General features: G+C 43.2%; 1 protein-coding gene across 4 annotated transcripts in view; it reads left to right on the forward strand.

The window, feature by feature from the left end:
* aass (aminoadipate-semialdehyde synthase) overlaps positions 1-12,361 on the forward strand; it is a 90,189-nt gene that overhangs the window by 34,383 nt on the left and 43,445 nt on the right. For all 4 annotated transcript variants that reach the window (XM_047388664.1, XM_047388673.1, XM_047388681.1 and 1 more), the window contains exons 8-11: positions 241-368; positions 11,444-11,592; positions 11,787-11,909; positions 12,169-12,280. In XM_047388664.1, coding sequence (XP_047244620.1) covers positions 241-368; positions 11,444-11,592; positions 11,787-11,909; positions 12,169-12,280 — 512 coding nt within the window. The remainder of the gene's footprint in view (positions 1-240; positions 369-11,443; positions 11,593-11,786; positions 11,910-12,168; positions 12,281-12,361) is intronic.

A 12,361-nucleotide genomic window follows, 5' to 3' on the forward strand; every position in this document is an offset into this window, starting at 1 on the left:
TTCAAAAACTAAAAGTTTAAAGAGGCTGTTAATGACAATAGAAATAACTTTAAATGTAGACTTCAATAACATTTCTTTTTTTAAATTTACCAAGAAATGGAACTGATCACTGATCTGTTAGGGCTAGACGTGTGGAATAATATGAATACATGCTGCTTACTGTGTGACAAAATAAAAACGATGTGAATAATTAATGTCAGCTGGGTTGTTACAGCACACTAACAGAGTTGTTCTTCATAGATATGAACAAAGTGTATGCTACTGTTCTGAGCCGACACCACCACCTGGTGAGGAAGAGCGATGGCATCTATGATCCCATGGAGTATGAGAACCACCCAGAACTGTACACCTCACACTTCAGGACCAGCGTGAGTTACTTTTTCCCTCTAACCCCCATACACTCAGCCACCCTCAGCTGCAGGATACTATTACAGCCCTGCTCCGCCCAACCCCTCAGCAGTTCCTGTCAGTCACTCAGAGAGCTCATCTTTCAGTCAGTAGCAGTAAAAAACATCACTCTGCCCTGCAGTATGAAGATAATCTAAAAATGTCCCAATTAAAACCATTGCATCCCACTGTACAGTCTGTGCACATGTTACAGAGGCATGTGTTCTGATTTTGTGGGTAAATGATTGGTCTCTTAAGTACAAGTTGACATTTTATATGTAAAGAAAAACAGGGTCACACTCAGGTAAATATGCTCTCTGTGTCCCAGATTTGGGTCAGTAAACCTGTATTTAAAATCCTTAAATTATCAAAAGAACAATTGTGCTGCTCAGGGTGGCAGCATGTTGGAGCAGCTTTGTTGTTTTGTTCTGATATCTTATTTTTAAAAACTTTAATTCTTCCTTTTGAAGATTGCTTTTTTTAAATGATTATTCACTGTTGGATACTATGCAGCTGGAAGGATGTTTGCAGATAAATGTTTACTTTTGGACATTTGTGATGTGTAACCATAACAACAAGGCGGTTCTTTTTTTTTTCTTCTTTTAACCGAGAGCAGCTGATTAACATCTCAAACACTCAAACAATACTTTAACTAACAACCCCAAATCCCTGATAAGTTAATAAAAAGGTGGCGTGGATGCAGAGCAGGAGCAAAGAGAAGAGAGAGAAGGAAGTTCAAACCATCTCTTCCATCCAAATTTACTAATTGGGTCTTTACATGAGAAATGCTTCTATTGCCATATTGAGTGCCACTGAATATTGAAAGTAACTTCTTGAAGCCTTAATAGATGTGTTATCTTTTCCATTTGTTTGTTCCCTTACGTTTTGGACCCATGTGTTGTAAGAGGGTGATTCCACTTGTATCTGCGTAGTGGTTATATTGCAAGGCAGCTGTAAATAGAGCGTTTAAAAGATGTATGATTTAGCACATCCTTGCATACCTGCAGCTTTGATACCGAGTAATGCAACTGTTACCTCCTTAGGTATAACCTCTTCAAAGATCTGATTAATAGCCCTGTATACTTCATCTCAGAAAGTTTTTAGTTCAGGGCAGGGGTCCCTAAACCCCAGACTCTGGTCAAAATCCAGACCCAGAGAGCGTTTTGTCCGGACCGCAAAGCATTTTCTCATTTACTATGTAGATACAAACATTTTATTTCTGCCAACTGCCGCTTGTGACGTTTGAACACGCACCACAGGTGCGACATTCTGGTCCACACTCCAAGCCAGCTGGTTGCAGTAATGCACCACATAATGTTGATAGATGTTAAGTTACTGATTTGGGAGCTCACGCTTGCTCACAGTTTGGTAACTTAATCAGATTATAAGCCTAAACTAAAACAAAGGGTACTTTTTTGGTTGGACATCGTTTTTGACACAAACAGAAGACCAGAATTTGTCTTTGTTACTGTTTGAAAGCTTCTTCTCAACAAATCTCGTTTAAATGGACTCAACATTGTAACTAAAACCAAGTTGGGATGTAACATGGTGACTTGGTGAGTAAAAGAAGATGGCTTTGTCAAAAATATGTGAAGTGAATTATGACCATCACACATTTAAAGATGAATGGACAGAAGTATATGATTTCCTTTTAACCTCTGTAGGGTGTAAGGCCAATCTGCTTTATATGTTCTGAATCAGTTGGACTTAGAATGGAAAACTAAAGAGACATTATAAAACAAAACATAGGATCTTCAACCAAATCTATCTGCCTGGGCCTGAAGGTAGGACAAGGGAATAACTAAACTGACGGGACAGTATTAGTAAGTTACACGGCTGATAACATAGTCTCTTACAGCACAACAGTGAGCATAGGAATGAGTACAGTTGATGTTAGGAAAACACAGAAAGCCTTTCACTGTCTGGGAAATGATCAAAGAGTGCATGGAAGCTGTAGCAGAAATACTTCAAGATGGAAAAGAAGGACCACAACTTAAGGAAATGGTTAAGCAAATTGCCATGCCTGCTACAAGCACAACAAGGAGGGCAGAACTGTTTTACCAAGATGTACAGACACAACTGTGCCATTCAAAGTGCTTTTAATATTGGTACTTAAATTGGATTGCAACTTTGTTCAGTAGAGGATTTCATGGGCATATGAATAATTGATCAGTAGTTAAAAAACAAAAACTCTTGTGTTAAATAAAATGAAAGAAAATATTTTCGTCAGATGATTTAAAATGTTCAGACCCTAAAGTGTTTGGATGATGGAGGTAGAGGAAAATGTGTGTGGTTGGGACTGTTGAGCCACAGGTTCTCCAAAACATGTTTGGTACTATTGGGTCAAATCTATCAACTACATCTGGTGTCCTGAAAAATCTACAAATTATATTCCATTTAAATTCACGCCACATATTTGAATTTGTAGTTTGGTGTGCCTCCTTCCAAGCCTCCTCTCACATTTAATCAGAAATAATTTTTGCCGTCTCTACCTCCCATTTATGTTTAATTGGGGGTGGGCCTATTAAGACTCATTGACAGTAACGCTTTGCAAAATGTTGCTGGTTTTTTATCGTTTTCACCTTTTTGGGATTGAGTTAGGATATTCTCTATTGTTATGGGATCCAATACTCTTTTCCAATCCCTACGTGAGGTCAGAAAAGGGCGCAGTTGTAGATATCTAAAGAATCAGTTCTCTGGAGATGAAAGTGTCTGCGTACCTCTTCAAATGACATAAGATTGTTTTTGTTAATTAACTGATGTATACATGTGAGTCCCTTATCAGCCTATTTTGCAAAACCTTTATCTAAGGTATAAGAGGTAAAGGATTTAATATGTGCGATACTTGTTAGTAGTGACAGAGCTCTAGGCAATTTAAAGGTAACTCGTACTTTGTTCCAGATATTAAGTGTAGTTTTAGTCCACAGTGACAGGCTCTTTATCGAAATATCTAAGAATGGTAATACCTTTAGGGGTTTGGACCACATTTTTTGTTGAATGTTTAGCCACCTTGTGTGAGAGTTGCCTTCGATCCACGAAGTTAATGGCTTTAATTGTGCAGCCCAATAATTATAATCTAGAATTGAGAGATTAAGTTCCCCTTCAGCCTTTCCTCTGTGTAGTTGTAACACTAAAAATAGTTACGTAAGGACTAGTTACTGCAATGGGATGAATATAATTGAAGACAGAGAACCAAGTTCGTTATGGGAGCTTGTGGTGAATGGCAAAAATAAATAAATAAATAAATCGGACTTAAATTGCAACAGCAAATAAATGAATAGACACCAAATAATTTAAGACAAAATTATATCAGAAAATAACTCAATCAACAGTTGACCTTTTTTGTCTTCTAGGTCTTCTAAAAGGTTCAGTCTCTCACTTTTAACTGTGAGTGTAATTTCAATGTTTCAAACAAAAAAAGGAAGTTCAGTTATTTTCTTTGTCCTTTGGTTAAGTCCTTCCCCCACAGGGGGAAAAAAAATATATACGAAAACGGAAAAAACTCAAGGTGTCCAAAGTCCAAAGTTAAAAAGGAAAAAATAAAAATAAACGGTCCTACCAGCTCACCACTCTAGAAGATGATCAGGGGTCCAAAAAACCCTGACATATAAACAAGGTAAATAAAAATTGCAATTAGCATTTGGCAAATTAAATACATAGGGTCACTAATAACATTTCAAAATGCATTCCATACATCCAGGAATTAAATTCATTATCAAGAATTGCATTAAGAATTGGCTAATTCAATACCTCATCATTTATTGTCATATCATTCAAAATAAGTTGCACAACTAGATATAAGCCATTCAACACAAACACATTCAATACTCTGTTAGCATAAGGCTAAGAAAAAACCTTGATGCTGTAGGCATTTCAGTGACAATGCTGCAAGCATTAGCATTTCAAAAAATTTTAAAACACCACATAAACAATTGAATGATCAAATGGCATTACAGCCAAATTCTCAAGGACCCTTAGAACATTTACCAAAAATAAATATTAGTCATACTTTACAAACTTGAATAGTTTTATAAACATAAACGTATAAAAATAACTACACTATGGAATTCCGTTTGCGAATAGGAAAGTGATATGTTGACAAATGGGATTTAAAAGATTTCAGCAGTATATTTGGCAACTTTAGACAACTGGTTCAGACAACAATTATGTAAAGTGACTTCCCAGTAAATATGGTAACTTAAGTTTCTTTAAACTTTAAGTTTTATCGAGTTATGTAATGTATCAGTCTAGCCGTTCTACTCCAGCCATTCACAGCCAACAATGAGGATGAGAAATGAGAGCAGGCAGTGGCTTGGGAGCGCTTCACTTCATAACGGCACCACTGGTGGCTTGACAGACAGTCTGTGTAACGTGGGTTACATAGTATTTTGTATTTTATGCATGGGTGTTTGCCATATAAATTTTGCAGTATTTTTATCCAGTTCAACAAATGTGGCGATTTGGGATTCCTATCGGTAACATTTTGAACAAATGTAACAGTCCTGGTAGAACATTCATGCAGATAGTTTCTATGCAACCGAGGAGGGATTAAGGTAATGCTGACCATCATTCTAGGTCATTTTTGATTATGTCCAGTGTTTTTCCATAGTTAGCATGATGTAAATCATGCAGTGAAAGAGAGACATTGATGATGTATTTCAATTCCATTCAATTCAACTGAAAAATACTTTGTTAATCCCAAAGGTAAAATTAGATATTGTTGTAGCTCATATTATACAGTTTTCTTCAAAGAGCCGTTGTAGGTGCTGATGATGGCAGAAGAGATCACACTCTCCACAACAGACTTATAGAACACATGCAGTATCCTGCTGCAAACACCGAAGGTCCTAAGCTTCCTCAAGAAGGACAGTCTGCTCTGTCCCTTCTTGTAATTTAATGCCCCCTCTAGGCCACCTAAAACCATTTGCTGTTTTACTCCCAGTGGGATGTTACTGTTGATGTCCATTGCCTCTGTTTTTTCTACATTTATTTTATAGCAAGAAAAATGCCCGCATAAAGAAATCATTCCCTTCAAACATGATATTGATGACGCCAGCTCTGTCAGGTACAGTATAACATCATCTACATTTTGTGACGTATTATGTTCATCTGTGCCAATCAAAATCACTTTAATGTCATCATTATCTCTGAGCTGGGCCAACGGCTCCATGCTTATCGCAAACAGAGGGGATGACGAACGGCACCCCTGCCTACATCCAGGCTCTAAATTGAACCTTGCCGATTTGAAGATATTGATTCTGACAGCTGCTTGTGGGGATAAGTAGAGTATGCATATCCAGTCTATGAATTTGGGTCCAAATTTAAACCTCTTTAACATCTGAATTGGGTATCTCCATGATACGCATTTATGCAGGTTATTTCTGTACGGTCTCCCAGCAATAAAGCCGGTCTGATCTTGGTGTATGATCTGGGTTATAATGTCATCTAAGCTTCTGGCCAGGATGGCTGTTAGAATATGTACATCACCGTTAAGCATAGATAAAGGTCTATATGAACACATTCAGTGGGGTCCTTACCTTCTTTATGCAATATCACTGTTATTGCGTCAGACCACGACAGCACCATTGTTTTGATTTCTAAAACATAGCAGTAGGCATCCAATAAAAGTAGAGTAAGAATATCTGTAAAATGTTTGTAGTATTCATTTATGAAACCAACTGGACCAGGAGACTTATTCTTACGGGATGAAATAACCAGTTTTATTTTTCTTTCTTAAATTGGCTCATCCAGTTGTTTAGCTACTGTATCACATAGCTCAGGAGAGTCCCAGGGGAACCACCCCGCAGCCACAGTGCAGAAGCCCCAGGGAGCTGCAGCGATGAGCCCACCGGCCCCGCAGGCAGCCATCTACGCCCGAGCGGGTCCAGCCATGGACCCATGCTCCACCGCCCCACCCACCAGACCGGCAACCCTAGCCCTGCACCCGGCCAGGGGCAAGAGCCACAGAAGGCCAGGGGCAAGAGCACCTCCAGGGTTTGGGGGTTGGCGGGGTTCCCGATCCTTGGTGCCTTTCCTCCAGTGCTTCCTTCTGTGGCTCTGGCCCCTGGCCGGGCTGCGGTTGGCGGTCGGGTGGGTGAAGCATGTCTTGTGCCTGCACAAGGGTGGCTGGGGGGTTGTGCTGTGTGGAGCGGTTAGCCTGCCGAACCCGGTTACCCGGCTGATGCATGTTTCCCTCTCATGACGGGCTGGGGCTGCTGGCGCTGGCCCGATGGCTGGGCTGGCTTGGTGTGCTGCTCTGCTGGCTGTCGTGTCGGGGGGGGGCAATTGGGCCACTGGGCTGGAGGGTGACGTGGAGGTGCTGCAGCGTGTGGGGTAGGGGGGTTGTGTCCTCTTCTTGGGTGTGGGGTCACCGGCATTTGGATCGGCAGAGCTCCGATGGTAGAGCTGAGCTAGATAATGTTTCTCCCTGGGCTATTGTTGCAGTGGCGGTTATGTGGTGTGTTTCTGTGGTTGTGGGGGTTGTGGTGGTGGACGCCGGCCCCAGGTGCTTACCGCAGGCCGAGGGACCTCTTGCCGGGAGAGTTTTGCCCCCTTTTGGAGTGGGGTTGGGGGGTCTGTTGTGGGCGTGGTGCTTGGTGGTGTCTGCCCTGTTTCGCCTGTGCGTGTGGGCTGGGGTAGCGTTGCACGGTGCCCTTGCCTTGCCGTCGCGGCACGCTGTGTGGTGGGGGGCACGGTGCAGTTGGGGTGCCTGGAGCAGGGCTGTGTGTGGAGCTTGCGCTGTGTGGGTTTGTTGGGTTTTAGGGGATGGAGCTCACCTATGGGGGTGTGCCTCTGTGCTGTGGGGAGGGGATTCATGGCGTTTGGGTTCGGGAGCATGTGTTCAATATCTGTCCTGGTGGGGGCTGGCCCTGTGGGGAGATTCATGTTGGGGTTTATTGGGGGTGGGGAGTCATGGGGTTGGGATCAGAATTCATTAGGGGGTTGGGACTGTTTCATCCGGTGGCGGTTTTGGTGTGCGGGCTAGTTTAGACCATGTAGACTCCTCTTTTGTACATGGCCCCCTCTCCGGATGAGGATGGGGGTCTTTGGGGACTGGGGTCGGAGTGGGGGGTCGGGGCCCGGGCTGGGGTCGCTCAAGTTCAGGTGCTGGGGCCGTGTGCCTCTTTCTACCCCCGGAGGGAAGGGGTCCGGGGGCTGGTTGCCACTATGGGGTATCGGCACCTGGACCTGGGAGTATAGAGTATGTATGGGTAGTGTGAGTGAGTTTACAATGTCCATTGTTGTTTGTCTTTATGTTGGGTGCATGGGTGTGAGTGTTTTTATGTGTACGCATGAGGGTGGGAATGTGTGATTGTGACTGGTGTGCCTGTTTTTTTTGTGTCAGGTTGGGTCTTGGACTGCTCCCTCTCCTGGATCAGTTTAGGTGCCCCATCAAATGTGGAGCCTATTTCCTCCCTGACGGAGGTTGGTGTCTCTGCCTGCTGGTGTACATGTGGTTCTTGTTGTCTGGGGCTGGGTGCTTTTGTGTGTGCCGGCTCACTCCCGGTGGCTGCTTGCCTGGGCCAGGACCCCTGGGCAATGTTGAGCCTCTGCCTAGGGAGTGATATGTCCCAGGGTCTCAGGTCTCTGAGTCCATGGCTGGTTCTCCTTGGGTGTAGACGGCTGCCTGCGGGGCCTTTGAGTTCATTGCTGCAGCTCCCTGGGGCTTCTGCACTATGGCTGCTGGGTGGTTCCCCTGGGACTCTCCCCTGCTCTTCTCTGAAGAGGTTGCAGTAGTCCCTGCCATGATTCTCCTGGGGTGCCTGTGGTCTGGGGTGCCTTTAGATGTCTATGGCTTGGATCTTCTCCGTAACTGTCCCAGGTCCAGGGGGACAGGTTTGTGGCTCCTCACACTCACTATTGCATATTTTTATGGAGAAACCTTGTATACACAAGCGCGCTCACACTAAGACCCACAGGTGTTTAGATTCAGGTGCTAACAGATACACAAATGCTCTATATTGAGCTGCATTTACCACTAAATATACTTACACTTTTTGGTAAAAAAGCTGTTCATATGAATGTTTCTACAGGTGTAGAAGCAAGCAGGGTGTTATCTTGTATTCTGTTCATCCTTCTTTCTCTCTTCCATTTTTTTCTCCTCCTCACCTCTTTTCCTTTTTGCCCCACCTCTCTCTCTTTTGTGCTTCTTATTTTTTCCTTTTCGTTTCTGTCGCCGTGTCTGTAACAATTGAAATAATCCCAAAGCAGTTTCTAATAAAGTCTCATTTATAAATATCAAGCAGAGCTTTAAAGCTTTAGTTGTAATGTTCCACTGATGAAAGTAAATCTGTTGGGCTTTTTCTTGTCACTCAGACAACAATACTGAGCGCTACTCTGCCGGACAGACATGGTTAAAAAAATAAATAAATAAAGGGACGCTCGTTGTGAATGGTCAATTTTTACATCCTGGTGCATTTGCAGGACCTCCTTGATCAGTTTGGAGACTTCATTGGGGCTAGCAGAGTTCTGCTGCCCATCAATGCCAACTATACGGATGTTGCCACGCCTCATCCTCCCCTCCATGTCCTCTCATTTATCTTGCAGCATCCCCAACCCACTCCAAAGAAGCTTAGTCACAGTAGTCTGCAATGTAGTTACTTCATCCGACCATGTTGACAGTCCAGCATTCACATCTTCAATGGTGGTACCCATGGAAATGATGTCTGCTCAGATTGCGGGAATTGCTCAATTCGCCCTCACAGCATTAATGTCAGCCTTAAGAATGTCATACTCCTCAGACAGTCCATTTCGCATTTATTCTCTTATAATCTTGGAAATGTCCCCTTGTATAGAGGCAAGAATTTCAGCTTTTATTTTCTCACTCATTCTCTCTCGTGTTGAGCCTCTTTGTCTTCTGAGGTGCATTGTCTCGTGGTCCTAGTGCTATCTTGGAAGTGCTACCATCGTGCTTGAATTTGCGAAGTTTAATCGCCGCTTAATAAAGAATTTATGGTGATGTTCATCCCTTTGGAGTCTTGGACTCATACCAGTTTGAGTCACTTTTTTTTAGTAATTGTCGTTTTATACCGGAAAATATTGGTAAATCTGCAGGAGCTCTGAAATATCCATCCTTACTCCATCTTGGCTCCCTAGTGCTTCCACCAGTGTTATTTTGACAACAGTTTATATTCCACCATCAGCTGATGCCGACACTGCATTTGATGTCATCAGCTCAGGTGTTGCGAAGCTTCAGACACAACACCCCAATGCGTTTGTGGCAATATCTGGTCATTTCAATAGATAGACTCACACTCTGCTACACTTCCAAATGTTCAACAGTTTGTCAGCTGCTCTACCAGAGAAAACAAAACGTTGGTTTTGTTTTATGCAAATGTCAATGATATTTAGGACATACGTCTTGTTTTTCTTTGCTCCGAATATAAACCCCTTTCTCAGAGACAACCTGTAATAAAGAGAACTTTGAGAAGATTCCAGAGAGGGAGATGGGGAATTATTGAGTATACAGAGGCAACTTAAAGTCAAGATAAGAGACAGCAAGGAGGTATACAGGAGGAAGCTGGAGAGCAAAACCTGGAGAGCATAACAATATCAGAGATGTGAGATCCTTTCTGCCCACAGCCATCAGCATCTACTGTAGGTATGAAACACAGCAGTTGACAGCACAACCCAGCTCCTCCACATCCCTGTCAGACACAAATTCTTGCCATACACGTACCACCCCCTATCTTCAGAGCCCCTGTCTGTATTACGAATATCAAGGGACAATGTAAATAGCCTTTTTCAGGGCCTGAAAACAAAAAGGGCCTCTGGACCTGATAATGTCTCCCCATCATGGACGAGAGCCTGCGCCGACCACCTTGCATCCATCTTCACTGAGATTTTCCACAAGTTACATGAGCTGTGCGAGGTTCCCTTCTGCTTTAAACACTCCATCATCCAAGTACCGAAGAAACCCACCATCGCAGGATTAAATGACTACAGGCCTGTCGCCCTGTGGTTATGAAATCCTATGAACGACTGCTGTTGAAGCACCTGAAGAACATCACAGGCACCCTGCTGGACTCCCTGCGGTTTGCCTACTGGGAAAACAGGTCAGCAGATGATGCAGTCAACTTGGGACTACACTTCATCTTACAAGCCTTGACCACCCAGGGACGCCAGGATTCTGTTTGTTGACTTCAGCTCAGCCTGCAACAACATCAACCCTGACATCCTACACCAGAAGCTCGCCTAGCTAAAAGTCCTTGCCTCCACCTGTCAGTGGATCATCAGCTTCCTAAAGAACTGGCAGCAGCGGGTGAGGCTGGGGAGCATCATCTCCCGCACAAGAACCATCAGTACCAGCACCCTCCAGCGGTGTGTTGTTCTCTCCCCGCTCCTCTTCTCCCTCTACACAAATGACTGCACCTCAGCGAACCCGTCTGTGAAACTCCTGAAGTTTGCAGATGACATCACTGTTATTGGACATATCCAGGAAAGTGAGTCTGCATGCAGGCAGGAGGTGGATTGGCTGGTACACTGGTGTGATCAGAACCACCTAGAATCTAACCCACTCAAGACTGTGGTGAATATAATATAATATATATGTAAAAAAAAAAATCTCTCCACTATGAGCAAAGTGCACCAGAGTCAAATTCCTTGTTTTTGTCACAAACTTGGAAATAAAACTGATTCTGACCTACAACGGCTCTTTGAAGAAACCTGCATAGTATGAGCTACAACATTTAATTTTCTTTTGGGATTTATAATGTATTTTGAATTGAATTGAATGAATTTGTGTTTGTGTGTGTTGCTGGGGGAATGTGGCTCTAGTGTAAAAGTGCTCAGTATGAGAATGTTTGTTGCTTTTTTCATCATAACAGTCTCTGTTCGTTCCATATTTCTGTACATATTTCCCATGCTCAGCCTTGTTTGGCTCATTTTCTCTTGTCTGTTGTTTACTCCTGTTTTCATCTTCTCAAAAGCATTTTGCATCACCCCCTATGTATGAAAATTGCTGTATGCTGCAATAAGGGTATTATGGGGTTCACTGCGTTAAGCAGTTATACAAAAAAGCTTTGGGTTTTATCAGTCTTGTCATGTTTTTGAACAGGTGGCTCCCTACACAACATGTTTGATTAATGGCATTTACTGGGACCCCCACACCCCCCGACTCCTGAGACGACTTGATGCTCAAAGGCTCATCAGACCTCTCAAATCCTCCTGTGCTGTCAATGACGGATCACCAGCACTGCCTCACAAGTAAGAAACCTCTAAAAAGTATCCAAACAGAACAGCTGTTATGGCAACGTCTGGAGGTAAAACAATTTATCCCACAAAAGTCTTTGACTGTAACTGTTTATAGTTCATGTGATGAACAAACCTGATACATTGAGAGCTGACTTTGTGCTCTCCACAGTGTTGAAATCCCTTGAGCTCCTGTACTCTCTCGTTAGGCTGCTGGCCATCTGTGACATATCTGCTGACACCGGAGGCTCTATAGAGTTCATGAATGAGTGCACCACAATTGATAAGCCATTCTGCATGTATGATGCAGACCAGCACATAGATCGCGACAGGTACAGTGCAGACAGTTTATTTTATGATGTCCCTCCTCACTAACATTCACTAAATTCTCCTGTAGCTTTCAACAACTTCATTAGCAGCAACAACTTTTCTGACAGATGCACAAAAACCCATTTTTAAGCCAAAACAGGCCTCCACGAACACCTGATGATCATACAGTGATTGTTGTTCTTGCCTTAACTGAGAAAGGCATAACCTTACATTGACCCAAGAGACTAATAATAAATGGTATTCTGTATGTGGCCTTGGCAGTGTGGAGGGAAATGGGATCCTCATGTGCTCCATTGACAACCTTCCTGCTCAGCTCCCGATTGAAGCCACTGAGTACTTTGGAGACAGACTCTTCCCCTACATCTGGGAGATGGTAAGATAGGGCTTCAGGTTAGGTATTGTGTTTTCACCTTTGGAGTTTTCTGTCTGGTGGCGACTTGTGCTTTAGCTTGTT

Source organism: Girardinichthys multiradiatus, chromosome 2 (assembly GCF_021462225.1).
Source record: "Girardinichthys multiradiatus isolate DD_20200921_A chromosome 2, DD_fGirMul_XY1, whole genome shotgun sequence".
NCBI classification, from domain to species: domain Eukaryota; kingdom Metazoa; phylum Chordata; class Actinopteri; order Cyprinodontiformes; family Goodeidae; genus Girardinichthys; species Girardinichthys multiradiatus.